The 26629-nt window shown below is 48.4% G+C and overlaps 3 protein-coding genes across 10 annotated transcripts in view; 1 reads left to right on the top strand and 2 right to left on the bottom strand.

Moving 5' to 3' along the window:
• Positions 1–1641, bottom strand: part of LOC306641168 (uncharacterized protein) — a gene marked incomplete at its 5' end in the record, with an annotated part of 214917 nt that extends 213276 nt beyond the window's left edge. For all 4 annotated transcript variants that reach the window (XM_079106078.1, XM_079106079.1, XM_079106077.1 and 1 more), the window contains one exon: positions 669–1641. In XM_079106078.1, the coding sequence (XP_078962204.1) occupies positions 724–1641 (918 nt within the window). In that variant the 3' untranslated portion in view covers positions 669–723. The remainder of the gene's footprint in view (positions 1–668) is intronic.
• ATP1B1 (ATPase Na+/K+ transporting subunit beta 1) lies at positions 1476–22001 on the top strand. The gene is made up of 6 exons (XM_079106083.1): positions 1476–1982; positions 6232–6360; positions 16799–16954; positions 17649–17833; positions 20118–20198; positions 21279–22001. The coding sequence occupies exons 1-6, from the start codon at positions 1886–1888 to the stop codon at positions 21540–21542; spliced, it is 912 nt and encodes a 303-aa protein (XP_078962209.1). The 5' UTR covers positions 1476–1885; the 3' UTR covers positions 21543–22001.
• Positions 6367–26629, bottom strand: part of NME7 (NME/NM23 family member 7) — a 201046-nt gene continuing 180783 nt past the window's right edge. For 2 of the 5 annotated variants that reach the window (XM_079106075.1, XM_079106072.1), the window contains exon 12: positions 6367–7830. In XM_079106075.1, the coding sequence (XP_078962201.1) occupies positions 7783–7830 (48 nt within the window). In that variant the 3' untranslated portion in view covers positions 6367–7782. Of the gene's footprint in view, positions 7831–22053; positions 22768–26629 lie in introns of those variants that run through there. The other 3 variants (XM_079106076.1, XM_079106074.1, XM_079106073.1) reach the window with 2 other exon arrangements.

Below are 26629 nucleotides of genomic sequence, written 5' to 3'. Positions count from 1 at the left end.
AGCTTGGGGCTTTGCCAACATAAACACTGCAGGGGCAAAGTAGGGGGTGGCTTCCTCTCCCAACAGGCTGTTCTCACAGTTGCCCTTGACAGAGCCCTGCAGCAGCCTCTCTGGGGCTGTTCCAGTAGGTGGATTCTTCTTCCCTGAATTTTGGGAATTTTCAAGTTTGCTCAGGTCTTCAGGTGGGCCTTGAGAAAGATGACTGAGACAGAGCTCATTTTGTCAAGCTTGTCTCCAGGCCTGCAAGGTCGACCTTGGGGACAACCTTGGGTGGCCTGGGCAAGCATCTCTGTACTGGAGAGATCCTTGCTATGGGGCTGGGAAGTCCCCCTTTCCAGGATGGGTCATGCCGCTCTCTTGGGATGGGCTTCTCTGCAGGGACTGCATGAGCATTCCTCATTTTTCTGCTGTGTCACTGCCCTGAGAAGTGATTTGTGAAGCTGCTTTGGGGCTCAGTGGAGGGAAATGAAAACAAGAATTTGACTTTTTAGCAACGGCAGATAAAGGATGAAAGGGGTACTCCATGCCCAGGGCTGCCCTGCAACGTCCTGCCACATGACCTGGGTTTTCTCAAATGTACTTTTACAGCCCAGCGAAGAGGTCGGTACTCCCAAGGGGCGCCCCCGAAGGGGCGTGAAAGCATGCCAATTAGAATACCAGCCACCGACCTGGCGAGGAGAGTCCTGGGCGGCCGGGTCACGTGCAGACATTGTCCCCCGGGGTCTAGGCTGGCCTGAGCCACAACCGGTTTCGATAGGACGACTCACTCCAGGCTACCGCCCAGGGTGGGTTTGGCAATTGTCCTGCTCGAGGTGGTTCAGGCCGCCCACAAGAAGCACAGCCCAGGAGTAAGAAACCGGGGCTACCGGCCGGGTTGGCCTGGCGGAGAGGGACGGGCCGGAACTGCGGCCACAGTGGTAGGGAGTGCGAGGGGGCGGCAGGTGCAGGAGCTGAGAGGCAGGCGGGGCGGAACTGGGCAGTCACAGGCGTCCCGGAGTGACCTTCCCCCACCCCGCCAGGGCCTAGGAGAGGTGGGCCTACAGCTAGGGGAGACCGGGAGGAAGGGCTGGGTCGGCACAGTGGGGCCGGGCTTGCCGGCTTCCACGGGGCTCCGGACGACTCAGGTGCAGTACATTCCATCTCCGAAGGCGCGGTGCGCGCCCAGCCAGGAGCTGGGAAGGCGCTACGCGGGCCGCAGGAGCCCTGCTCTCGCTCCCTCCGCCCTTCTCCGCGCCCCCGCTCCCCAGCCGGCCCCTTCTCGCTCCTTTGTGCCAGCCCGGCGCCCGCCCCTTCGAGACTCAGGCCCCGCCCCTCCGCGCTGCGATTGGCCACCCGGGCCGCCAATGGGCGGGGCCCCCGGCCGCGGAGGCGCGGTATATAGTAAAGGTAGGGCGTGCGCCGCGGCCAATTCCTCGGCTCGTGGCCGGCGCGCGCTGCCGGTCCCGCAGTCCGCCGGTGCGCCCTTCCCACTGGCTTCCTCCTGCCCCTGACTGTCTCTGCAGAGGTCACAGGAGGCGGGGGTCCCACGCGTCCCCAGTGGCAGAGGGAGCGGCAACCGGGTTCGCGGAGCCCCTGCGCCCCCAAGGGCGAGAGGAGTGCGTGGCGGACCCGAGAGCCGGCAAGCCGCTGCGCGCCCCCCATAGGTGCGGGCTCGGAGCCGCCCAGCCGCGCGTCCCTCCCTCCTCCTCCGCCCCCGCCGCCTCCCCTCCTCCCGCTCCTGCCTCGGCTCCTCCACCGCGCGTCTAGCACTCGGAGAGCCGCAGCGGCAGCAGCGCGTCGAGCCTGCGGAGAACCGGGCCCGGTCGCCGAGCGGCAGCCGGAGAGGAACCAGGGCGCACGCCGCAGTCACCTATCCGCAGCCTCCCGGCGCGGCTGACCCGCCACCATGGCCCGCGGAAAAGCCAAGGAGGAGGGCAGCTGGAAGAAATTCATCTGGAACTCGGAGAAGAAGGAGTTTCTGGGCAGGACCGGTGGCAGTTGGTGTAAGTACGGGATCTGTAGCTCGCTCAGCTCCTGGTCTTCCCTGGGCGGCGCATCCCCAGCGTAGGCCCTGCGGACAGTTCCGCACCCTTCGTGCTGGCCAGGGCGGAGGGGCATCGGATAGGAGGTTCTCCTCTCATCACGCCAGCCTGGGCTTGTCATCCTGTGTGAAATGCGGAGTCCCCACCAGGCAGAGGGTTATATGTACGGTCGCGATCTCGTCTTGGCAATTTTCAGTGCCTGCTACCGACATCGCTTGAGCCCTTCCCTCCCGGGAATGGTCAGGCTCCGGAAGACTGGATATGTCTCTCCCCTAGCCGTATCCCAAGTCCTTAAAAAGAAAGGTTTGGGTTTGAGAGAAAATCATGAGGTAATCGGATCTAATGCAGATGAAGCTGTATGTTGTCGCATCCTTTTTTCTAGTCCAAATATGTGCCTAGAAGGGAGAGGAGAATGGGGAGGGGAAGAGGAATCCATCCACACTGCAGTATTTCATGATCATAGCCGGGTTTTTCCCCAGTCACCACAGCCCAGAAATGGCCCAGTAATCTCCGTGTCAGGAGGTCTAAGCCTTGACTGGAAAGACGGCAAAGTCTAGGGTTTTCAAGGTCTACACGGACAGATGCGGACCAGCAGCTTGGGTTTGATTGCAGCACAGGGTCAGTGTAAGAAATGTATGGCATAAATGGAGAAACAGCTCATCTTACAAGATTTTGTGCAGCCTGTTGCTTCATTGGATGGACCCCCCCACACCCCCCCATTCTGCCATTGAAAATTAGATACCTTACTTGTTTTTGCCTCTCTACACCGGGAGGCTGACATTTTTTTAGAAAGGTCATTTTGAAGGGCAGAGTTGTAGGCACATCTATGAGTCGTGACTGCAGAAGGGAGGGGGGACCTCTCCCTGCTGCATCACTGCCCCCTCCTCCTCCTCTGGTATCATCATCATCACCACCACCACCAACACCCCTGACACCCCCACTGCAGTCACTAAGGCAACCTGAAAGGGGCTGTTGCAGTGTTCTTGTTTGGGAGGATCTGTGGGAATCTGCAAGAGAATGAGTCAGGGAAATAGTACTTGGCTGACATTTTGAAATGGAAGAAGCTGGAGTATGATTTTTGTGAAGAAAAAAAAAAAAAAAAGCATCCTACAGTGAGTCTGCCTTGATTGAAAGTGAAGGGTTAAAAATGCATCATACTTCAAGGTTAGTCAAGGTGAAGCCTCATTCCGAAGTACTGGAAGCACAGGTGTTCCTGAGCCATACAAAATGCAGTTCATTAAAGTAATGGCTTCTTATTTCCTTTTATATTTTATTTCATTTTGGGGAGATCGTTTCTCAGTGGGCTTGTTGTCATAGTGTCTCAGGCATAGTGTGTTTTTTTGATGTGGAAAGGAAACTGAAGAACCATGCAGTGTTAGGGTGAACAGCTCCCAGCCAGGGCCATCTCCTAGCAACTCCTGGTAACTTGAGTGAGGCCTGGGAGGTGCACTGCGGAATGGGCGGCCTCCTCCCCAGGCTGGCTGCAGCCTCTCCCTGGTGGTCTCACCCGATGCCCATCACAGGGCCAGGGTCTGCACTGACTCCAGGCATATTGTGAAATTTGCCCTCTAGTGTATTTTTTCCTTCATAAATATATTTCTTTCCTCATTCCAATTCCATGCTTCTTCTTAGATAATATTTGCCTTAGAGCGTAAAGCAGTATGGAACAGCTAGTTCTTTACGCCGACATTTAATAGGGCAGCACCACCGTGAGAGAGGGAGAGGGAGAGACAGTGTTAGTTAATATTTGTGTCTTGATGATCCACCCAGCAAGGTGTGAGTACAGTGATGTGTGAATGCAGACACCAGACTGTCGTGTCTTGTCTCTCCTTCCCAAGGTGCAGATGATGGGCTAAATCTAGTTTTTCTTTGGCAGAAATGTCTGCTCCTTTCTTGCAGTGTAAGAAATGACAGAGTCTCTCTTACGCGGGGAAGGTGACAGTGATTGCAGTCTCATACAGAGAAAATGCCCCTTTCCAGCTCTGGGCCCAACATGGATGCCCTTGGGACGAGGGCAGGCTGCCCTTGGCTCAGTTTTGCTTATAGGTAGATTTTCACCAAGATGGACGCAGGAGACTCGAGCCTGTCACCTGCTGGAGAAATCACAGCATGCAAATCACCTTGTGCTTTCCACCTTTTCAGCTGGGTTAATGGAGGCATTGGTGGTTTTTTTTTTTTAATGTAGAACTGGTCCCAGGTGCCTTTTTCCCCATCTGCCTATAACCTTTTGAAGGATACAGTTTTCTTCCCCCTAACTAAAATCCTTTATGATTGCTTGCTATTTTAAAAAGGAGGGCAAATTGCTTAAAAGGGAAACACACCTCTACCCCTTAACCCATGGTGCTGCCCCCGCTGGTTGGGGGGATTTATCCAGCCCTTTTTTTTTTCCCCTCTTTTTTTAAGTCGCCCCTGGTGACCCGTGTCTGAGTGAGCTCACGGCTCACATGCTCCCCTCTAACCAAGTGGCCTCACAGCAGTAACTGGGCAGGTTTGGCTAAGTAGCATATCAGAGCAGAAAGAGGACAATTCCACACTTCTCTGGGGGTGTCCTATGGGCGGAATGAGTTGGATCCATGTGCCCTCCGAATGGCTTGGTTTTTCCCTTGCCCTGTTTGTATTTTAAACTGCAGCCTTGGGCACGTACTTTCTTCTGTTGTCAGAATGAAGGATCTGGAGTCCAGGGATGAGTAATCAGAAGAGGCAGATGTGATCGAGCTAAGGAATCCAAGGTGGGCTTGGGAGGGCAGCGCGGGGGGAGAATCTGAAGCAAGCTGGGAGCTCTTACTGGCCGACCAGCTCCTGCACCTCTTAGGGGCATTCACTGGAAAATTTTTCCAGATCTCTTGACGTCACAGCCTTGCCATTTGCCTACTACTGCTCAGATACAGAAGGCAGCGTTAACCCTTGTCCTGCTGGGAGGGACGGAACCCTGGCGGCTGTGGTTCTGCCTCTTGCAGCCTCTGCCCTCCTCCCTGTCTGTCCTGTGCCTCTGCCTAGTTTTCTTGCTCTTTTCTTTTGTAACAGGAGAGAAAGGGTTAGGATTAAATGGTTCGGCTTGGCTTTATGTGTTTTCCTGGCTTTGACAGCTCCCTAGCATGGTTGCCCTGGACGGTTCATTCCTGATGGGGAAGTCTTGAAGGTATGGAGAGGGCCACGTGGCCGCTTCCCACCTTGGACATGCCCCCTCCCCCGGCGCCTCCCACCCGAGGCACTTGTCCTCAATAACACTTTTGTTCTGTTTTTTTTTTTTTTCCCCCAAGGACCCTCTGTGTGGTTCATGAGCTCTGGGTCTTTTTAGAAGTAACCTAAGCTGCTCTGTCGGTCCTGACTTGGTAACCGTGCAGCGTGCGGGTTGCCTCTCCTGCATTCGCATGGAGTTGCCTGCCTGGCACAGGACTGCCCGGCCATGCCTGGTACAGCCTGTTACTGCGCGGCTAATCGGGGAGATAATCCTCGTAAACCAGTAACTGATAGCCTGTTCCAGTCTGTGGACTTCGCGTGGTTTTATTTTTTTTTTTCCCCTTTTTCTTTTTTGGCAGCAAGCTCAGCCTTCCTTCTGTTGTCCTGTTAACTATGAGAAAAAGAAAATGGAGTGCATCGAGTCAGTCATTGCTCGGGTGTCAGAAGATGAAATAAAAACGTGCTGGACATTTTTACTGTAGGATTTCCATTGTTCTCTTTCTCCCCTCGTCTTGTCCCCCTGATGGAAATATGCTGTGTTCGGTCAGTGACACCCCAAAGGTGGAGTGGTAGTGGAGAGGAGAGTGGCGCTGGGTTGCTCTGTCAGCCCCCTCAGCATAAAACATCAGGCACACAGAGTTTGGAAGGGCAGGAGCCTGGATTGTTGTGCTCAGTGTCGAGGGATGAGCCAGAGAAGAGAGTGTGTCTCCAAGGGAGCATGCTGTCATATTTTACATGCATTGCATAAGCATGCAGATTTAGTTCTAGATTTTTTATTGGTGAGCCTCATGATTTTTTTTCCTTCGGGAGTAAAATACCTCCCATCAGAATCTTGGTCGTAGTCGAGCATTCCTCCACCATCACACTAAACAAGAAGAAGCTTCCTCTTCCATCAGTGTTGGAAAAGGCAGCTCTGCAGAAACAGGCGGAGGGGAGCCGGGCAGGAAGCTGTTCTCGCCCAGGAGCTGTAGGCTTTGGTTCCGCGCCCTGACTCCATCACAGCCTTTGTGTCCCTCTGCTCTCCCTGCAGTTAAGATCCTTCTGTTCTACGTGATCTTCTATGGCTGCCTGGCCGGCATCTTCATCGGAACCATCCAAGTGATGCTGCTCACCATCAGTGAATTTAAGCCCACGTACCAGGACCGGGTGGCCCCACCAGGTAAACCCACACAACTAGGGTCTTTTTCTCCAGAGGGTTAAGAAAACCCCTTTGGACATTGTTCTGCAATCCTGTTTCACCAGGCCTGGAAGGAGAACACAGGAACCTCTGCCGCAGCTGCGTCGCCTGCCTGCAGTGCAGCGGAGCTGCGGGGTGGCGATGTCTTGCTTCCACAGCTCAGGCGTGAGGGCAAAGAGTCTGCTCCTGTACCCAATCTGCCTCTTGCCAGTCATGTGACACCATGGGCAAGTCGGCCTAAGGACCTTTCTCCTGGCCTTGACCCTCACAGGTGTGGTTAGTGGGGTCCTTCGAGGGCCTTCCCAGCTCCAACACATGCCCTTCTCCTCCCTGAGGGGCCTAAAATTCAGATGAAGCCTTTTGAAAAAGCACTTGAGCTCCTGTTTTAAAAAGCTAACTTATTTTAGGGATGATGTGAAGCCCTAGTGGGTCATCCACTGAGTGACTTCAGGGGTCCAGGCTCTCACCTGCTACTGACTTTCAGTTTGACCTTGAGGAAAGTCATTTTCACTTCTTAATATTTATGCCTGTTTGTTTAATGAGTTTTATTTACTGGCTCTGTGGATCCTCCTTGCAGTTTAATTAACTGTCTCCATTAGCCCTAACAGCTTAAGTGAACAAAAAGATTGTCATAAAACTGCAGACTGTCACGAGTCCCCTGGTGTGATCTGGGTGCTACCAGTGAGGCTGAGCTGTGTCCACATCAGTCCCTGCATAAATGGCCCACTGCTGCCACGCCGGGGCTGGCAGGACAAGGCAGCGAGCAACAATAAACATGAATTTACTGTGTGGCTCTTTCAAAAGCTCACTGTCTGGGACCTAGAGAGAGAAGCGGCATTCACAACTTTGAGTTCCCATCCACAAATGACCTTGAGGTTGCTCTGGGGGTGCTGAAGATGTGTCCTCCTCTGCTTTCCCTAGGCAAGGGCTTAGTAATACTCCCTGTAGGTGACAGTCTTGATGCTGTCTGTGGCACTGAGCAGCCCAGATCAGAGGCTGCTGCTATACCACCTCCCTGGTGCGGGAAGGGTCTTCAGCGTGTGGCACGCGTTGTCTTACAGTCCTTAGTTATATGGCCCTCCACTGTGGGCAAACCTCGAATACTTCCAGTGCACCTAGGAGGGAAGTGGAAAAAGAAAAGCATGTGAGTATATAAAATGTCTACACCTGTGTCGCGCTGCACGCTTGCCCCTAGGAAAGGCTGAAGCAGACTTCCCAGCCTGCAGAGAAGCTGTGGGTCTGAACTAGACACGTTTTACGCGGCTTCTGTGCTGAGGAAGCTCCGCGCCTCTCCATGCCCTCTCCTGTTATTAGAGTTCTTACAGTGGCATTAGTGACATAAGTTTGTGTAAATCTTTTGTTGTGCTTTTGCCGCTTACACGCTATTCTTCAATCACAGTGATGCTAATTTATGATTAGATGACCACAAAGCCAAGCAGTTCCTTTTATTTCCTAGATTTAAGAAAAGAAAAAGTTCCTTGACTATATAAATTTTGAAGAGTCAGCCTTTGATAAACAAAACAGGAGTCTTCTCCATGCTCTTTGCTAAAAGGGAAATTTCACTTTCAAAAACAAATAACCAGAGCGCCTGACCTTGTAAATAAGGATTTGCAAATGACCTTGACTTGACTGTCTGAGGTGCTCAGTCCCTTCCAGCCCGCGCTCTCCCTGTCTGCCCCCCCCCCCCGTCCTTCCAGCCCCCCTGCCTAAAAGACATGTTCCTGGTACCTATATTTAGTGTGCTCACAGCAGTTGGACGTACTGACAAACCTCACTTCTCCAAAGCAGTATTAGTTGCTCATCTGGGAAATATGCGTTCTTGTCCTTTGGTCTGTGTCACAGGAAAGTCTTGAGTCCCCACCTTCCCGGTTGTCTCCTGTTATTTGTCTTGGAATTTCTTTCTCTCTTCTCTTCCTTACCCATCTCCTTATCAGGAGAGTCTAGACCAAGTTCCCCTGCCCACTTGCCCTGTGGGGCTTGTCTGTGTCTCTACCAAGGGACATGACATTCATTTGAAAATAATGATGACCTACAGCCAGGGCTGTGGAGCACTGGCTGCCAAGAATTGTGGTCCTCGAATGGTCCCTGAGGGCCCTGTGTGTTCTAAGGGACTCTTACTGACTCCTCTTGGCACCTTTCAGAAAAGATTTAAAAATTTGTATTTTGGAGAGCTACAGCGATTCCTGAAGTATGCAGACTGAACAAATGTGTGGAAGGATATCCTGACAATTGTTTTGGCTTCAACTTCATGTCCCGAACCCTCCATTTTTGTGATGGTTAAAGAGCGAGAACGCGAAGTCAGCTGTACCTAGCAAGTGAGACAGGCTCCAAGGACGAGCTAATGCTGTTATCTGCTGAATGTGAGGCATGAAAACAGACTTGTCCCAACTGGGTGTCGAGTGCCCTCTCCCCACTGGAATACCTTGTAATTAGATCTCTTCCAAATAGCATGTGTGGTGGTGGCCAAATTAAGCAGTGACAATTGTGCAGTGCCGTTGGGTCTCTGTGTCTGAAATACTGGATACGCTGAAAGGCCAAACATGCAGATCACAGAGAAAAAGAGTACACTATAAAATGCAAGTGAAGTTTCAGGGAAAAGTGGGTAACACATCCGGTTTCTTGGCCCCAAGCAATGGTGGCTGTTAATGCATGTGACATTCCTTACAAAGTCTCATCAATGTGGGATGTTGGAACAGATCTGCCTACTCCGCCTAGAAGGCAGAAGGCTAGAGTCTCAGCTGAGATATTGAGACATACTAAATCGCTATTTTTGTAGCTCAAAAAATGGTTGATGATTGGTAATTCTGTGTTGCCTATCCTAAATATCAAAGCAGCCTCTGAAATCCTAAGCTCCATTGCACATAGCTCCATGTTCAGTTTGACCTCAGAAGGAATAGCAGTTGGAGCTGGACACTATTTGAACACTTCTTAGCTACACTAAGCCTCAGTTTTCTCAACTGTAAAATGGGAGCAATACCCTGTGAGATTAACTGAGGTAATATATGTAAGGCAACCACTACTTTATGGAGATACACCTGCTGGTGTTGAGGAAAGGGTGGCTGTGACGGCCACTCTTCTCCGTAGCCTGCCCTTTCGCTAGAATTCCCAGGCTGTGTGCTGTGGGTGAGTGACAGGGATTTCTTTGCTTACTTAAGTTTTCATGGAGTCAGTGAAACCTTAGCTTTCTATGAGGAGTTTGGAAAACACTGGCTGAAGAAACACATTTTTAGCTGGGTGTGGTAGTGCATGCCTGTAATCCCAGTGACTCTGGAGGCTGACACGGGAGGTGACAAGTTCAAGTTAGCCTTAGCAATTTAGCGAGGCCCTGTCGCAAAAAATAAAAAGGGCTGTCAGTGTGGCTCAGTGGCTAAGTGCCCCTGGGTTCAATCCCCAGTACCCAAAAAATAAAAATAAAAAAAATTCCAGTTTTAAAGGATTGGAGAGGATTGAAGTGATATGTGGTTCTCTGTGACCTTTCACCCAACTACACTTGTGCAGCTGCCACCCTCTCGTCCACAGGAGGCCCTGCCAGGATGTCCTGCCATGATGGTCGGCAGCGTCTCCCCCAGCCTGCTCTTGCACTTGGGTCTGGGGGTAGATGTTCTCAGCTGTGCGGAAGAGGGCACGTGCACAGGCACCCAGACTCACCCACACTGTTGTGCTCCTCAGGCCCTGTCCTGTTGGCCCTGCCCGCCCTGCTGCTCTGCACCGTGGTGTAATGGAAAGGTGTCTCCCTCCCACCCACCGCTGCCCTTCCCCCACCCAAGGTCACTTGGCTTTGCTACTGCGCAATGAACTGAAGGTCGCCTAGTGTCAATCCTGGGTGCAGGGAGGTTCCCAGGTGGCTTGCTTCCTGGCAAGCAGGTTTGAATGTACACTCCTGTTCTTCCTCTTCAGCTTGTGGGTGACCTTTTGTTTTGCTCTAAAGATGGCTCCCGGTGGCAGAACTCCCTTTGCAAGGGTCATATCCTTGCCCTGTTGGTATCAGAATGGGGCAGGAGAGGAGGGAGGATGCAGACGCGCAGGCCACGGTGCACTACCAGCAGTCTCGATTTCGTCTTGTTTGTGAGAGGAAGACATCTAATCTGAAAAGCCATTAGGGTACAAGCTGTTGCAGTGAAATCTTAGCATGCTTAAGTAGAATTCCTGAGAAGTCATTATGTCAATCTCAGAAAAGCTCATTTTTTTTCAAGCTACATCACAGTGTATTATTACTCTCTCTCACTTAGATTTCCGAGGGAAAATGGGAACTCTTTGGTCTCCTTATACTTTGAAGGACTTGTTATTTCTGAGTGTGATAAAGGTGTTTTCTATTCTTTTTTTTTTCTGCCCTAACTAGAAGCTCTTGGTTTGCAGTCTCTCCTCTAACACACATGCAGGTCAGCTGCTTTTACTTTCCCTCCTCCCTTCCTGCCCCTAGATGGTCCTGCAGCCTGTCCCTGGAGGTTGGATGAGTTGGCATATGGTTTCCAGAAGTTACTACCCATCCCGTGGTCTGGTAAAGGGCACAGGGCAGGGGACTCTACCTTGGACAACTCACCTACCCATGTAGCTATTTCTTTCTAAAGACAAGGCCACAACTTGGGTGTATAGAAAGCTTAATGACTAGCTTAAAGCGTTCTCAGAGTTGCGGAAAAATGGGTTCCATTCTGTGCACAGTTGAAGATGAGTAAGCAGAGCCGAGACCTCTGACAAATAGCACCAGGTACCAGACCGTGGGAGTGCTGGCGAAGACAGCGCTGGGGCTGGAGCGTCGCTGAGCGATTTCTGAGGGCTGCAGCGTGGAAGGTGATAGTGGAAAGAGTGCCAACCTCAGACCTTCGGGTAGGACAGTGGGTTCAGTGGCTCCCCCTAGTAACTCAGGACCTGCAGGCTCGCTCGACGCAGATGAGACTGGAGAGAAGCTGGGAGATGAACCAGGATGTGTTATCCAGCAGCTTCCAACAGTAAAGTGTGTCCTTTCCCACACACATGCCTGGGTAGGCCTCAATGGATAGCACGTACATAACACAGTGTCCTTCAGGAGATTAGTTACTTACTATGATGTTGTATATTTAGACAAGTCAAATATACCATGTGTTCTTGTTCTTTGACCTTGAACAAAAATGCATCATTAGTATAAAATGCTGGGATTTGTCTGTTTTTTCTCTTTCTTGTCCTAGGAACAGTCACAAATACGAGCTGTACAAAATGTCAAACATAATGCTCCTGTGGAATTGTATCTGCTTTTAAAAATCATCCCAACTAAATAATTCTTTCACTGCTTGCCTGAAAATTAATATACAACTATAGGGAAGTCTGGTGACAAAGGCTAATTCCTGAGTGCCGAAGGGCCTTCAGCCAGTGTGCAACCTTTGGCTTGAGCAGAGGAAAGATTTCTGTCCACCAAGGGCTTTAAGGCCTCAGGAGACAGTGGGGAGCAGCTGTGCAGTTCGTCCAGGACCTCACAGAGGGGGCGGACGGTGTCCAGCAGGGGACAGAAGTGACCCTGCTTGCTTGCAGGAGGCTTTTTCCTGGCTGGTTCTAGCCTGAGCCACAGGCTGACTCTAAGGTGGGAGGAGAGTCAGAGTCACTGAGTTTCCAGAAAGCACAGAGTGGCCTTTTTCCTGTGCCCTTTCTATATTCTGTTAGGTAAGTTGAACTAAGAACCCACAGCTGTAATATGAAAACAAAATAACAGCCTAGAAATATCTTCTATCCTATGGAGTGCTACCATTGAAGGTGTGTGTGTAAAGTCACACAGGCCCCTGCAGTTGTTTTTTCAACTGGAAATCACTTTCCAACTTGGAGTGTATAGGAGACCATGATAAGGGTGCCTTGTGTGTGTGGCTACCTTCAAGAGCATTTCTCTGCTCCTGGGCCTGCTTAGTCATATGGTAGTCTCTTGGAGGTTTCTATGGAAAACGATACCTATTTAGAGTACTTGGCTGGTGATTCATCAGATGTATTAAATGACAGTTACCAGCAGCTGTGCTTTGGGATTTACTCGTGCTGCTACAAGGTTAAAATGGCTGCATTCTAGTTTAAATACTTCAGACTCACAAATACAGATATTATAATCTTGCTACATTATAAACATAATTGAAAAAAAATACTTTTTTTAATATTTATTTTTTAGTTGTAGGTGGACACAATACCTTTATTTTATTTTTATGTGGTGCTGAGGATTGAACCCAGGGCCTCACTTGGGCTAGTTGAGTGCTCTACCACTGAGCCACAACCTGAGCCCCCGATGAAATACTTCTTAATGGAAAGCCTCTTCTTTTGTCTCTCCCGCTGGCACTGGGGATTGAACCCAGGGGAGCTCTTCCACTGGCTACATCTCCAGCCTGGTCTTGCCAAGTCGCCAGGGCTGGCCTCGAATTTGCAATACTCTGCAATACTCCTGCCTCGGCCTCCTAAGCTGTAGGGGTTAAGGGGATGGGGCACTGGGCCTGGCTTCCTTCCCCTCTCTCTCTTGTCCATCTCCCTTCTGCTGTGAACACCTATAACAGTGTGGAGAATGTGTTTCCTTATTTCTTAGGAGATGGGCAGCCTCTGGGTGCCTGGGAGGGGCATAGACGTGACTGTGCAGTGTATCTCCAAAAAGCTAGTGGGAAGCCCAGGGGCTGTTTCTTTAAAAAGTCTAAATCTTATGCATAGTCGAAATACTCATTGAAAACCAAATATTAAAATACTACACACCCACATTACTATTTCAGTCCTTTCAGGGGCTTGATTAAACATGATGTGTAGCTTAAGACAAATGTTCCTATTGTACGAGTGGTGCCCAGGGGAGAGCTCAGCCAGTGCAGCCTAACCTGGTAGACTTGAGTTCAGGTACTGGGGAGGCAAGTGCTTAGATCTGTCCTGGGCTATAATTTGAAACCACAAGCCACTGATTGGGTGTTCTGCTATCCCTGGCTTCTGGGAGTCACATTGCAAACAAAGCTCATCATTGTTCTCAGTATTACTATAACTTTAAGGAATGGGCACTAGAGAAGGGACAGGCCTAGAGTGTTCCATCTAGTGCAGACATGAAGATGAGAATTCCAGTCCACAAGGTGGGATTCGTGCACCCTTGGGAAGCGTTAGAACTGGGGAATTTGTGGACTGCAGATGATAAAGTTGCCAAATCCAGTCCTGTTCCTCTCTCTTGTCAGTAGTCTCATAAAAGCAGAGTGAATGATCTGAAGGGTTTGGACATCATTTCAAGGGTCCTTTGCCTGCTCTCAGGAGTATCTGATTGCTTTAGAGAAACTGCTTTTGAGAAGAGGAATTTCCCTAAGGGTTTGGAGAAGATCTTGTCCAAGAAGTCTCCTAATTGAGACTGTCCAGGACAGAATAGGCCAGATGACTGACTTCTAGTAGCTTCGAGGATGAGGAAATCCTAGGCTATCTGGCTGAAAAGACAGGAGGCAGAGAAAGTAGATGCTCGACTGAGATCTGCAGAAGAGCCCTCTGGGAGGCAGCGGCCCACGCTGGGTTGGCCTCTTCTGCTTGCACTCACATGTAGTACATGTGTGCTCCTAGTGAGTGTCTGCAGGACACTGTGTGACCTGAACCCAAATTATTTGTACATCTTTTCTGGAAACATTTGAATCAGAAGTTGGGCATATTAAAAGGATGGCCACTAAGGCTTATGTTAATTACTACCTTCTGAGATGCCTCAGGACAGCCCTAACCCTACAGAAGAGAGTAAGCATGGCTGAGCTTCCTGGGACTTTGCTGTCACTCCTTGGCTGCTTCTGTCAAAGATAGTTATTACTTAAAATGGAAAGGACAGGACAGAGACTTTGGCCCAAGATCTAACCCAGCTGGGCAGGTCCTAGGGATCCCAAGACTCAGTGCTTAACTGACCATTTCAGCCCTTGTATTTCCAGCTCATCAGTTTTTGATGCTTCTTGGTAGAGTGGTCAAGATCTCCCAGCAGCCTCAGTCTGCGTTTCTCTCCTGTGTTAACGTGCAGACCTGGCCGCCGAGGTCCCGAGCGCTGCTTCCTGAAGGAGTTGAGCTTTCATGGCAGTCGGTGTGAGCCCCCTGCGTTTTCATCATTTCCTGTTTGCCTTACTAGGCAGACATGAGATGAACCGTGCAGGACTCTGGGTCAGCGCAGCTCCATCCCACGTCAGACGTCAGGTGCTCGCTAACAGGTGCTTGGTGACACGGAAGGCTGGCACAGGCGTCGTTGTAGACCCCCGCTCCAGGGATCCCGAAAAACACTAGCGTGACTGACTGGGAGGAGCTGACATTCGGGCCTGACACAGGTCGCCTGGTCTCTCAGTGGTGGATACTTGGACTTGACGTAGCCAGGGAGTGAAGCACCTGCACAATCCCACCTGCTTTCTGTCCTTTTTTCTGTGGGAGAATCTGCGAAGTAGCCTCACTGTTCTCCAGACACATGTCAACAAAAGGTACTTTGGCCACTGGAAGGGAGAATGCAGGGGCATCTGGCACAGGAGAGGCAGACGCCTGGGTGTGGCCCAGGCAGGACGGAGCCTTGCAGTCGGTCCCCACGCTCACCTTGGGCCTTCCAGGGCCTCTCCTGCTCGCAGTCTGTTGGGTGAGATGCTCAGATTTCACGCTGGTCTTGCTTACGTTTTGTTAGCAGTTTGATTTTTGCTGTAGCAGCCACTGCTGCTGGGCCACAGGGTGCGTCTTTGTCACTTGTCACACTGATGTTCTTTCTGTCAGCCAGCTGCAGTTCTTGCCCCTCCCTCCCTCCCTCGGAGCCTCTGCGGGGCTGCTCCTCAGCTTCATTGACCCTCCAACTCTTCTGCATCTTCAGGTGTTGCTCTGCCCCAACACTCGGGGCTTGTAAAGGCCGTTCCTGCCTGGCAGGTCCCGAGGCACTGGCCTGTCTCCAGGGCCTCTCGGGTCTGTCTCCTCCAGGCTTGAAGGCTGTTCTAGGAACACCATGCGTTCTTCTTCTGAGCTCCAGTGAGCTTCTTGCTTTGGGCTGCCCTGCACGTCCCCCAGGCCCAGGCGAGCTGGCGTGACTCAAGTTGGGAATGACCGTCGCCAGCTGCCTTCCCCATTGCCCTGTGTGGGTGTTGGGGGTATCTTTGTGCACCTCTGGTGGCTTCACTACTGCAGGCTCCTTTGCACTATATGTGATCACAGTGTGGTTTCCAAACTTAACGTAGAGAGATCACTCAGGAGTGTTTAAGGTGCTTTAGACGATGATGTTCGGTTGTGGTGACCTCTTCCACTGTAAAGTGAAGAGCTCCCGTGAGCAGATGCTGCTGCTCCCCTTGGATTCATTTCCACCCCTGTCCACAGCTGCTCTCCGTGTCCTTCAGATCCCACCTCATGCTTCTCAGGTTTCTCCTGCGGTCTTGTCTTGGGCGCTCCTCTGCGCACCTCTCCGCCCTCACGCTCCTTCCCTTCATCTGCAGCCCTTCCATTCTTCTAGGGCGTTGTGTCCTTGGAAAAGCCTGCTCCCAGAGCCACTTGTGAAGCTCAGAGCCATCCTTAGTAACTAAAAAAATAATAGCCACTTGGTGCCATTGCTGCTGGCCCTCAGGCCCCCAGATGGTGCCGCTGAGTTTTAACTACTGCAGTCTCCACCTCTGCTTTGATTCTCTCTCTCTTCACACCTGTCAGTATTGCCACTCATAGATGATAATTTCTGAGAGCAGTAAACCAGGGTTCTTCAGCATCTATTGATGCTTGTTAAGAGTCTTGAGTCTTGTGCTTTGAATGGGTGGGTATGGCGTGGCGCCTCCGAGGCTGCAGCCCCCAGGGAGTGATGTGGGTGCTTTCCTGACCTGCGGGCATGGTGGGAGGCACAGAGTGCAAACCCTAGGCACACAGACTTAATTTTACCTTGCCTGGTACTGATGTGCTCAGACCTGGGTTGGTAACCACATGTACACCCTAGGTACCCGAGTTGAGGCTAAAAGATCCACGTGAGGTTAGAATAGCTGAAGGACCGTGTCTGTGGAGCAGCGTCGGTGTGGACCTGGAGTGGTGTGAACGTGTTGATGTGGGACATACAGGAAGATCTTGGTGCTCACAGCTTCCTGTCATTCAGGAGGGTCTGTCACCTGTACGCCCTACTAGCTAAAATGTGCACACAAGGTTCCTAGAGAGACAGCAGGCTCTGGAGCACTGCACACCTGGGCTGGAATTCTGATCCCACTTGCTGTGATCTTGAGCCAAGTACTGGCCCTTCTGTGCAAGCCGTGTTGTCATTCGTGAAGTGTAGGTAGGGCCTACTGTGGAGTGATGGGAAGGAAATTGCTCAGTATGTGATATTACGCCAAGGTGCTTAATCTAAGTGCCTGAGAAGCAGTTGCACAGGGTGGTAGGAAATCAACTCACTGCTTTAGCCAGGGTGGGGTGGGCAAGTGTGCGTGTTCAGGGAGGGTCTGCTTTCCAGTGACCTCGTTGACGTCTCCCTGATGAACCCATCTTCCTACCTCTCCACTTGGTCCAGGATTAACACAGATTCCTCAGCTCCAAAAGACTGAAATTTCCTTTCGCCCTAATGATCCCAAGAGCTACGAGGCCTACGTGCTGAATATGATGAGGTTCCTGGAGAAGTACAAAGACACGGCCCAGAAGGATGACATGATTTTTGAAGACTGTGGCAGTAAGTAGCTTCCCTGTAGATGTTTGTGGTTCATTTTCTTTCTTGCTAATTTTAATTTTCCTTATCTATTCATTGCCTTCTGGTTGAGGAATGCTCCTGAAATAATTAGAAATTAAACTCTGGCCATATTGAGAAGAATGCATCTTAGGAAGCTGAGCACTCTGGGTGAGGAGATGAGCTATTCCCTCTTACTATTTAACGTACTAATTAGGGGTAATTCTGACGAAAAACTAAGAAACTCTGACTGAAAACTACCAGTTCCAAAAATGAGTGACAGTTCTTTTGTGTTACAATGTACCTGCTATTGAACTAAGCCTATGTTGAACTGTGTAAATGACGCTGCTGATGAAGCATGACCCAGTTTCCTTTCCATCTTCTAAAATAGCTGAGTCGTCCATGATTTAGAGGCAGAGAGGTACTGCCAGAGACCAGGTGGGTGCTGATCATCAAGCACAGGTACCGTAAAGCTTTGCAGTGGGCCCTGTGCCAGCTCTCACCTTCATTGACATGTCTTCTTAGGCTTCTCTCCCATGGAGGGAGAGAAGGCTGCTGGAGAGTGTCACGCTGTGCGTGACATGAAGAGGAGCACTAGCTTGGAATAGGAAATCGAGACAAGGGACAAGGCCCCTCTTCCTTTCTTGGTGGTGCTTAGGGAGTTGCTGGTATAATAGCAAGATGATGTTTGTATTTGTAGGTGTGCCCAGTGAACCCAAAGAACGAGGAGAGTATAACCATGAACGAGGAGAGCGAAAGGTGTGTAGATTCCGACTTGAGTGGCTGGGAAATTGCTCTGGACTAGAGGATGATACTTACGGCTACAGAGAGGGCAAGCCCTGCATCATCATAAAGCTCAACCGAGTTCTGGGCTTCAAGCCAAAGGCAAGTGGGGATATTTTAAATTTTGGAATTGAGATAAAGTACGTAATTGATATGAAAAGATAATCAGTATACAGGAGTTCTAAAGTATGTTCAGTTGGAAGCCTAATCAGTAGAGCAACACCAGAAAGTTTTGTATCTCCCCTGGAATTCCTGGGGTTAAAATGTGAATCTCATTTTCTAGTTATAGAAATTGTGAGTGGCAAAACCAGATTTTGAAGTAAGTCCTGTAGCCCTCTTCGTAATATTTCTGCTTAGTATCCTTTCTATGACATGAAAACTCTTTACAGATGGAAAAAGATATTTTTGAATTAAATCTCCTGGATATGCAGTCATATTTCTGGTCTGCCTGGAGCCACAAGAATTTTCAAAAATTGTTTGATAGTCTGAAAACATAAATTTTTTTCCCTGAATGAAGACTTCATTGCAGTAAACAGAAAAGAAACCCCACCTAAACCAAACTTTGATAACCGTTCAGTTGGCTTTCTACAGCTGTAATGGGGAACCGTTCCTTGAGATCTCTGAAAAACAGCAGATGGCATTGCTCATCATTTTGTGCGAACATATTAATTCTTTAAAAGAAAGAAAAAAATTATTTGTGTCATCTCTGCTTTTACAAAATCAGTTATTTTATCCTCCCCATTATGAAGGGAACAGTGCCACCCTCCCTCATGAGTCGTGTCTCACAGGTGTCCCTCTGTCATGAGCGCTGCCTGCGTGAGCAGTTTTCAGCCTGGTGGAGACTCGGGGAAGGACCGTTATGAACACACTCACTTCTTTTCTGAAATCTGGCCCTTCTATTCAGTAATTTCTACTGAATGCTATTAATTTGTTTCCACAAACTTGCTTACATACCCATGAATAATATTTTCAAAAGAAACTGAGTGTAGAGGTGAAAAGTTTTATTAACTGAAGCATACCCCAGCGCTCTCTTATTGCCACCAAAGACAGACATGGGTGAGCAGGTGGGCAGCTGGCTGGCTGGCCTGGTGGCGCTCCTGCAGGCCTTAGTGTACCTCGCCACAGAATTTTAATCTTCTCCTCACTTATATGTACAAAGATCCGACGGAAGAAAAGTGGTGAGAACCGTTACAGCACACGTGGATTTGATATTCATATTGCTCAGGAATGCTCCGAGATCAGCCGACTATTTAGCAATAAAAGGACTGGTGTGGTGTGGCTGCAGATGACCGAAGCTCATCTCCGGAGTCCTCCTCAAGGGACTGAGGGGTGCTTGCACCTCACAGAGGCAAAGCCTGGCCTGCTGTGATTCGTCTCTTCCCTGGGTGGAGTGCCTGTTAGTGAGGATACGGTAGCATGCCTGTCTCCAGCCTGGTGGTCCATCACCCTTCTGATTCATCACTCCCACCCAGGACCCACCTGTCCTGCTGTCAGGAGTGCTTTTGTTAGTGGTGGCAGGAGTCCGGCATCTCACTTGGTGTGCATTTCCTCAGCTTCACAGGGTAGATTCTGGCAACTTCTTTGATCAATAAGCACTTTATCCTATTTTTTTAAAGATAAATATATTGCTGGCAGACAGTTTGAAAAGACTCAAATCTAGATGATCATGTTTTTCCACAATGAAGAGTAGCACTGCATTATCAATTACTTCCAGAGGTGCAGGACTGTCCATTCCGTCTGACCTTAATCAGACCCTGTAGGTCATATGCTGTGCTGCTAGAAGCAAGCAGGCGGCTGTCCTCATCGCACCTCTGACGAGGTCGAGCCAGGGTTGTAGCAGAAAGGGCTGGGTGCGGGGCCCTGGGCAGTACCCTCCAGCCATTCTACACACCAGACTTTGCTAACAAGCTAGGAGGGAGCCCTCCTTCGGTGGCAGCCTCCCCAGCCCTGGAGCACGGAAGAGGAAAGTCTGCTTGCAGAGGTGCTGTCTCCCATGGCACAGAGGAAAGCCTGGGCTGTGTGCAAACAGGTGTCCATTGTCACCTTTCCCATGCCTCAGCAAATTGTGAGCATTGTTTTGGGGTTGGCTCTTACGTTTCACTGTCCTCGAGTGACGTGTCCAGTTGGTCGCTACTGACATTCCATTTAGCACTGGCTGCATCACAGCCTGGTTGTGGTGCTCACAGCACTTGGCGGTTCACTTTCATTTCAGCAAACTCAGATTTATTTGAGATTGGTCAGGGGGGTCGTTTGTTTTACTATCCTGATGTGTTTTATTATTTCAGTTGATTTATTGTGACAATGTGTATTGGTTTGGGCTGCAAACCAGTTTTATTTTTCAGAAATTAAAAGAAAAAATTCTTACCAAAGTGGGTTTTACTTTTAGCCTCCCAAGAATGAGTCCCTGGAGACTTACCCGGTGATGAAGTATAATCCGAATGTGCTGCCTGTTCAGTGCACTGGCAAAGTAAGGACACATGGGTCACCGAGGGTGGTGGGATCAGGGCAGGGGACCGGGTGGATGAGACTGTTTTAAGTTAGAGGTGAAATTCTAACATAGGAAATGAGAAACATTGCTTTCAGATACCAGTCTCAGGAACTAGAGTTACTGTAACTACTGGGTAAACTCACAAGGACAGAAAAGTATAACAAAAATAAAACCACATGGACTTTTCTCCTTTGGTACAAGAAATTCAGATAACTGAATTTAGTTCATTGGAATACTGGTTTAAATAATTCCTTACTGAGCTACAGAACTGTCATTCTGAGCAGTTTTCAATGCCGATAGAAAGTCACAGCAGGACTGAGTTATGAACACTCATTTCTGAAATCTGGCCCTTTTGTTCAGTAATTTTCTACTGAATGTAGAAGTGCTTCTCAGTGCCTCACAGCATATGTTAAAAATGTGGGACCAAGCTTTTTTTTTTTTTTTTTTTTTTTTTTTAAGTGAAGACTGTCACCTAACAGTTGGTAGTATGGACTTCTCTTTAAAAAAATTTTAAAGATTAAAGTAATAGACATCCCATTTTCCCTCCAGATCTTAAAATAGATACCTGATGAATTGTTTAGAGAGAAGGCAGAATAAAAGGGAATCCCCAAAAGCTATTTTATGCTGGCACCAAAAAAGGAGATGGGTGTAAGAAATGAGAGAAGTAGGTGACCTTTGGAGACGGTGTCACTGGGAGTGATATTGCTGGGACAAGGCCAGGACATTTTTCATGGTTGACCTCATTTCCGGGAGGCTGTGTAGGCTTTGAGAGATACTTATTTGGTATTTGCCTTGGTTTCCCCATTTGCACAGTGAGAATAGCTCCTTTTGTGACAGTCTCTCAGGCCCCTGTGGATTATACTGAACGTATGTACCCCACTGTGGCATCAGACACCTGCCGGTGTCTTCCACTGCTTGAGCAAGGTCTGAGCTAGCATGTCCGGGGAGGGCGGATTTCCCTCTAGCAGTATCTGCACACTGTTTGGGGTTGAGAATCTCATTGTGAAGTGGAGATCCATGATGTGAGCCATTCAACTCTCCTTTCACTCTGGTTTTTAGAGAGACGAAGATAAGGATAAAGTTGGGAACGTGGAGTACTTTGGCCTGGGTGGCTACTCCGGCTTTCCTCTGCAGTATTATCCCTACTACGGCAAGCTCCTGCAGCCCAGGTACCTGCAGCCCCTGTTGGCCGTGCAGTTCACCAACCTCACCTTGGACACTGAGATTCGCGTCGAGTGTAAGGCATATGGGGAGAACATTGGGTACAGTGAGAAAGACCGTTTTCAGGGACGCTTTGATGTAAAAATTGAAATTAAGAGCTGATCACAAGCACAAATCTTTCCCACTAGCCATTTAATAAGTTAAAAAAGATACAAAACAAAACCTACTAGTCTTGAACAAACTGTCATACGTATGGGACCTACACTTAATCTACATGCTTTACACTAGCTTTCCTGCATTTAATAGGTTAGAATGTAAATTTAAAGTGTAGCAATAGCAACAAAATATTTATTCTACTGTAAATGACAAAAGAAAATAAAAATTGAGCCTTGGGACGTGCCCATTTTTACTGTAAATTATGATTCCGTGACTGACCTGTAGTAGCAGTGTTTCTGGCCCCTGAGTGTTGCTGCCTTGTGTGTTTTATTTAGTGTACAGTACTGTAGGTGCATACTCCGGTCATTTTTCAAGCCATGTTTTATCATACCTGTTTTCTACTTTATGTGAGCAAGGATGCTGTCCAAGGTGTAAATATTCAATGGGAATAAAACTGGCATGGTACTTTTTTCTTCTCGGTTTGGCTCTTTCAAGGACAATGGCCCATCAGTGAGCATTTTCACACACTCCATAGTCTTTACCTGTGGTGTTAGGTCTTTTTTTCCTGGGGCGGGGGTGGGCTGTCATGGGGAACTGCCCTTTACATTTTATGTGACGCTACAGAAAAACACAAGACGGTGATGGGTTGTGCTGCGCTTCGTGGTGAAGGCCCTCTTGACCTTCCTTGCCCTGTCCTCCGCGTGCTCTGAAGCTATCCGAGGCCCAGGCCTGCACCGCTCTGCCTAGGCACGGGGCTCATTTGCTTATGCATTTCCTTTTTTTTTTTTTTTTTTTTCCTTTCTCTGGAGGCATCACATGCTGGTGCTGTGTCTTTATGAATGTTTTAACCATTTTCATGGTGGAAGGATTTTATATTTATGCAGTTGTACAATTTTATTTTTTTCTGCAAGAAAAAGTGTAATGTATGAAATAAACCAAAGTCACTTGTTTGAAAATAAATCTTTATTTTGAACTTTATAAAAAGCAATGCAGTACCCCATAGACTGGTGTTAAATGTTGTCTACAGTGCAAATCCATGTTCTAACATATGTAATAATTGCCAGGAGTACAGTGCTCTTGTTGATCTTGTATCAGTCAGGTTAAAACAACGGACAATAAAAGAATGAACACACATCCCTCATGTGCGTGATCACTGTCGTCTAAACACCCTAGTCTGACTTCTGTCCTTTCTGTACTGTTAGTTATCCAAGATCTTGAAGAAGTACTGCACCTGGAAGACAGGCACACACTTTGATTAGTTCACACACAGGTTCAGCCTTGTCCACCTGCACCGGCATCCCAAAGCACCCCCTTCCCAAGAGCCCCCGAGGTTAAAATGAGGCAAAGAATCAGTAAACCATTGGTTTGAAGTTCAGTTTCAGAAATACTTTGCTGGGCTACTTCACTCAGTTTAGAAAACTTGAAATTTTATTTCTTGATAGTGTTTCACTAGATATGTTTGTTTAAAAAAAATATATATTAAAGTTAGCAGTTCAGAAAGTTAAAAAGATTCATACTGTGCTTTATGGTTTGGGGCCTCACCTAAGTCCTTAACTGAATTAAACAATTAGCTTTAGTGTGAGAGATCATAAGACTCAGCTTTCTGAAAACTGTTTTCCAAGCATGACTGAGCTGAAGGTTTCTTATCAGGTAACCAGTGGGAAACACCCAAATGAAAATCATGGCATCAGATTTCTGAAAGTGGAAACCTCTCACAAAAGCCTGTGCAGCCACACCTTAGCCAGGCCTGAGGGAGGAGCTTGGTGTGAGCTGCACCTGAGTCCCTCTTAGGGTCCTGTGACAGGAACACAACACACCAGCAACAGCTTCAGTCCTGCCTTCTGTTTATTCTTTAAAAATACTACCTGAGACGCTGCTGTCTCTACAGCAGCAAACTGTTGTAGACTAGTACCAGAGGCACAGGACTCCATTTAACAAGCAGGAAAGACCCTGCAGAAAATGCCTATGTGTTTAACCTTACAGGACCCTCCCCCACTACTGAGGGAGGGTGGCAGAGCCGAAGCCTGCCCTTTCTCCAGGGTAACCTGGTTAGCAGGCAGGAGTGTTGTTCCTGCACCAGGTCTTCTTGTTGAGCATCAGCTCACTTTGCAGGTTGTAAAGAAGTCTTAAATTTGTGATTTTTGTAAATTAGAAGGAAAGGGGCTGTAAGTCTGAGGAAAGGGGAGAATTTCTTCAAATTGGTGGTAATTTGCATTTTTGAAGCTGTTCAAAGGTCTCAACCTTGGAGAACAAAACCCTGTGTGCTGCGTGTGCATGTGTGTGCACTCTAGCTCCAACCTACCTCTTCCTTCATGATTCCCAAGGTCACTTCCTGTAACCCATCTACACTGTGCAACCCCATTTCCCACCATGACCCGCAGGCAGGCTCCTCCCGCAGCTAGGAGACTTGGGAACAGACTCAGCAGATCCCCACAGCCTCCTCTGTGCCACTGTGCCACACTGCTCTCAGCCAGGACCAGGTCAGTGAACAACTGACTCCTCTCAGCTGGCACTCAAGCGTTTCGTACTTGCTTGTTCCTGGCCGTCTTTTCTCTGTTTTCTTTTCCCGTGTTACCAGTGTATGCCTACCTCAGACAATCCTTGGGTGCAGGGAGTGTGCCCTCTCCCTTCCTTAGAGTGTGTTTATCCCATTCAAAAAAGGTTTTATAGTGCAAGCTATATAGCCCACCTCCTAGAATGCCTGCCTCTCATGCTGGAGGCCCGGGTTCGAGTCCCCAGCACTGTGGGATTGTGGAAATAACAAACAAATGAAACCAAAAAAAGGTTTTATGCAAGTCCCATCAATCGAAATGCTGAGTTCCTCACACAGAACAGAAAGAGAATGAGCTTGCTAAAGATGGCGTTTCTCAAAGGTGGGCTGAGAACCACTTGGAATCTAAAGCACTGAAATATTTAACTGAAGAGAGGAAAAGGGGTTCTCTTCCATGCCTCTGGCAGCAGTGTGCCTGGTGTGCTTTGCCCAGGGTTAATGGGGAGACGGCCTTGGGCTCCGAGGCTTGAAAGTGATGGATCTAGCTGGAATACTAGGTTTCCATTTATGGCAGTAAAATAAATAAATTCATGTATAGCAGTGAATGAATTTAAAGAAAAATAGTAGGAAAAACTTTAGAGGGTACTTAAATAAGTAAAACTTCATGAAACTTGACAAGTGGCTGAAATGAGGCCTTTGCTTTTTTAAAGCACAGCATTAACAGAAGCCAGTTTTCCATTTCTGTACCTGTTAGAGCAAACTTTAGCTTGAACCTATTTCGAACAATAGCACCCTGTCTGCTCAAGCTATACTTATTTCCAGAGGGAACTGCTCCAACTCTAAATTAAAAACATTATCAGTGATCACAAACAAAAGCCCAGTTATCAAAATCTTTCAAAGCTCAATAGTAGCTCAAACCCCTGGCTTTTTAAAGGCTTAGTAACACCTCCTTATCTGTATATCTGGCCTGTGAAGGAGAACCAAATGAGCCTACCTTGAAAATCCACCAGTAAGATCTTACACATGCAGACAGGAACCATCCAAGGAACATTCAAGAACAAACAGTTTTAATCACAAAGGGACCTTGATCTCAAATTCAACAGAGAGAACCTGACTCTCATTCTTTAAGGGTTGGGGGGCAGCATTAACCAGATATGTTATCTGTAATGCTCTGGGCCCCACACCAGGAAAGATGACTAAGAAAAAGAAAATACGCCTGTTATTCTCCCAACCGATGGTTCCAGTCAGCACCGACATCCCACCCAATGTGAAGCAAACAGGCTGGGCCAGGGCAGGGACCCCCGCTCATGCATTAATTCTGTGTTTTTCTCCAAGTGATTTTTAGCATCAGTCTGTTCTGAGGAACCAAGTATCTTATTAAAGTATTGACTCTTATTGACTACAGAATCCAGCTATTTAATCAAAAATGATTCTCATACCCTGGAAAAGGTCCAAATTCTAATAAAACTACAACATACTATTTCCACCATGCCCCACAGCACAGTGTTTTATCAACTTGAATTTCATAAAATCCGGAGTCTTCCAGGCAGTCCACAAAGGGCTACCTTTTCCAAGGAACACATATTTTCCCTCCCTACAGTTTGCCTTTTTTAGGCCAGGTAGGATGAGGCACCTCGTAATTTGAAACCTAGCCACAATAATGACGGATAGAGTCATTATTGGGTCTCTGGTTTAAGTGCTTCATGGATCAAATATTTCATTCCTATGAATGAAACTCTCATTAACTGTGAATGAAGGCCCCTTAATGCCCATAATTTATTATAGGAATTCTTGGTCATGAAATTAGCAAGTGGTGGAGGATACAGCCCTGCAAGGCAGGGAGCAGGGCCGGTGCCTTGATAGGAAGCAGAGTTCCAGCAGGACCAGTGGCAAGGATCGGGCCTTGGGGAGGTCCAGGTGATTCTGCAGAGGGGCCTCTGGGTGCCAGGGGCCTGGTACAAAGCCAACAGACATTTCGGGGTTGTGGTACAGAACGTGAACCGGCACCAGGAGAGAATGCCATGACTCCCCAAACCTTTGTCCGAAGCCGACCTTTCTTCTTTCCTTGCAGCTGCAAATTTCTCCTGAGGTACCTATAATGTTTCCAGCACAGACCATGAACTGGTGGAGGGGAGCGTTCTTACGAAATGTTTGTCTCTACGCTTATTAAAGTCTTAGCTGGCCTAAACTGTTCTCATTCATACCTACTTCCTTTCTCTCCTTCTGCCAGTCATTCATTGAACCAGCATACCAATAACATCCTATCATGATGACTGAAAGATGCACCCGATTCTCAGATAGCTCATGGTCTGGAAAGAGGAAAACCCATGCAATCACTCTAGTCTACAATGAAAGAGATGGAAATAACTGTCGGTGGAGACCAGATATTTCATCAAGGGATTGACAATATAGTTTTGAGGACAAGTTAGGTTTGACATAGATGAAGGAACAGCAAAATTTAGCTTAATATACAATAGATATATAATATCTACTTTGAAGATTAATTTGAAGGATTCTTAGTCTCTATCACTGTTAGATTTAAATAAGAACAATGTCTTATTACTACTACACTACTTAAGTACAGCATAATTTTATCCATTAA

The sequence above is a fragment of the Sciurus vulgaris genome (assembly GCF_902686455.1).
Source record: "Sciurus vulgaris genome assembly, chromosome: 12".
In the NCBI taxonomy this organism is placed as follows: Eukaryota; Metazoa; Chordata; class Mammalia; order Rodentia; family Sciuridae; genus Sciurus; species Sciurus vulgaris.
This window is presented reverse-complemented; position numbering and strand designations above follow the sequence as displayed.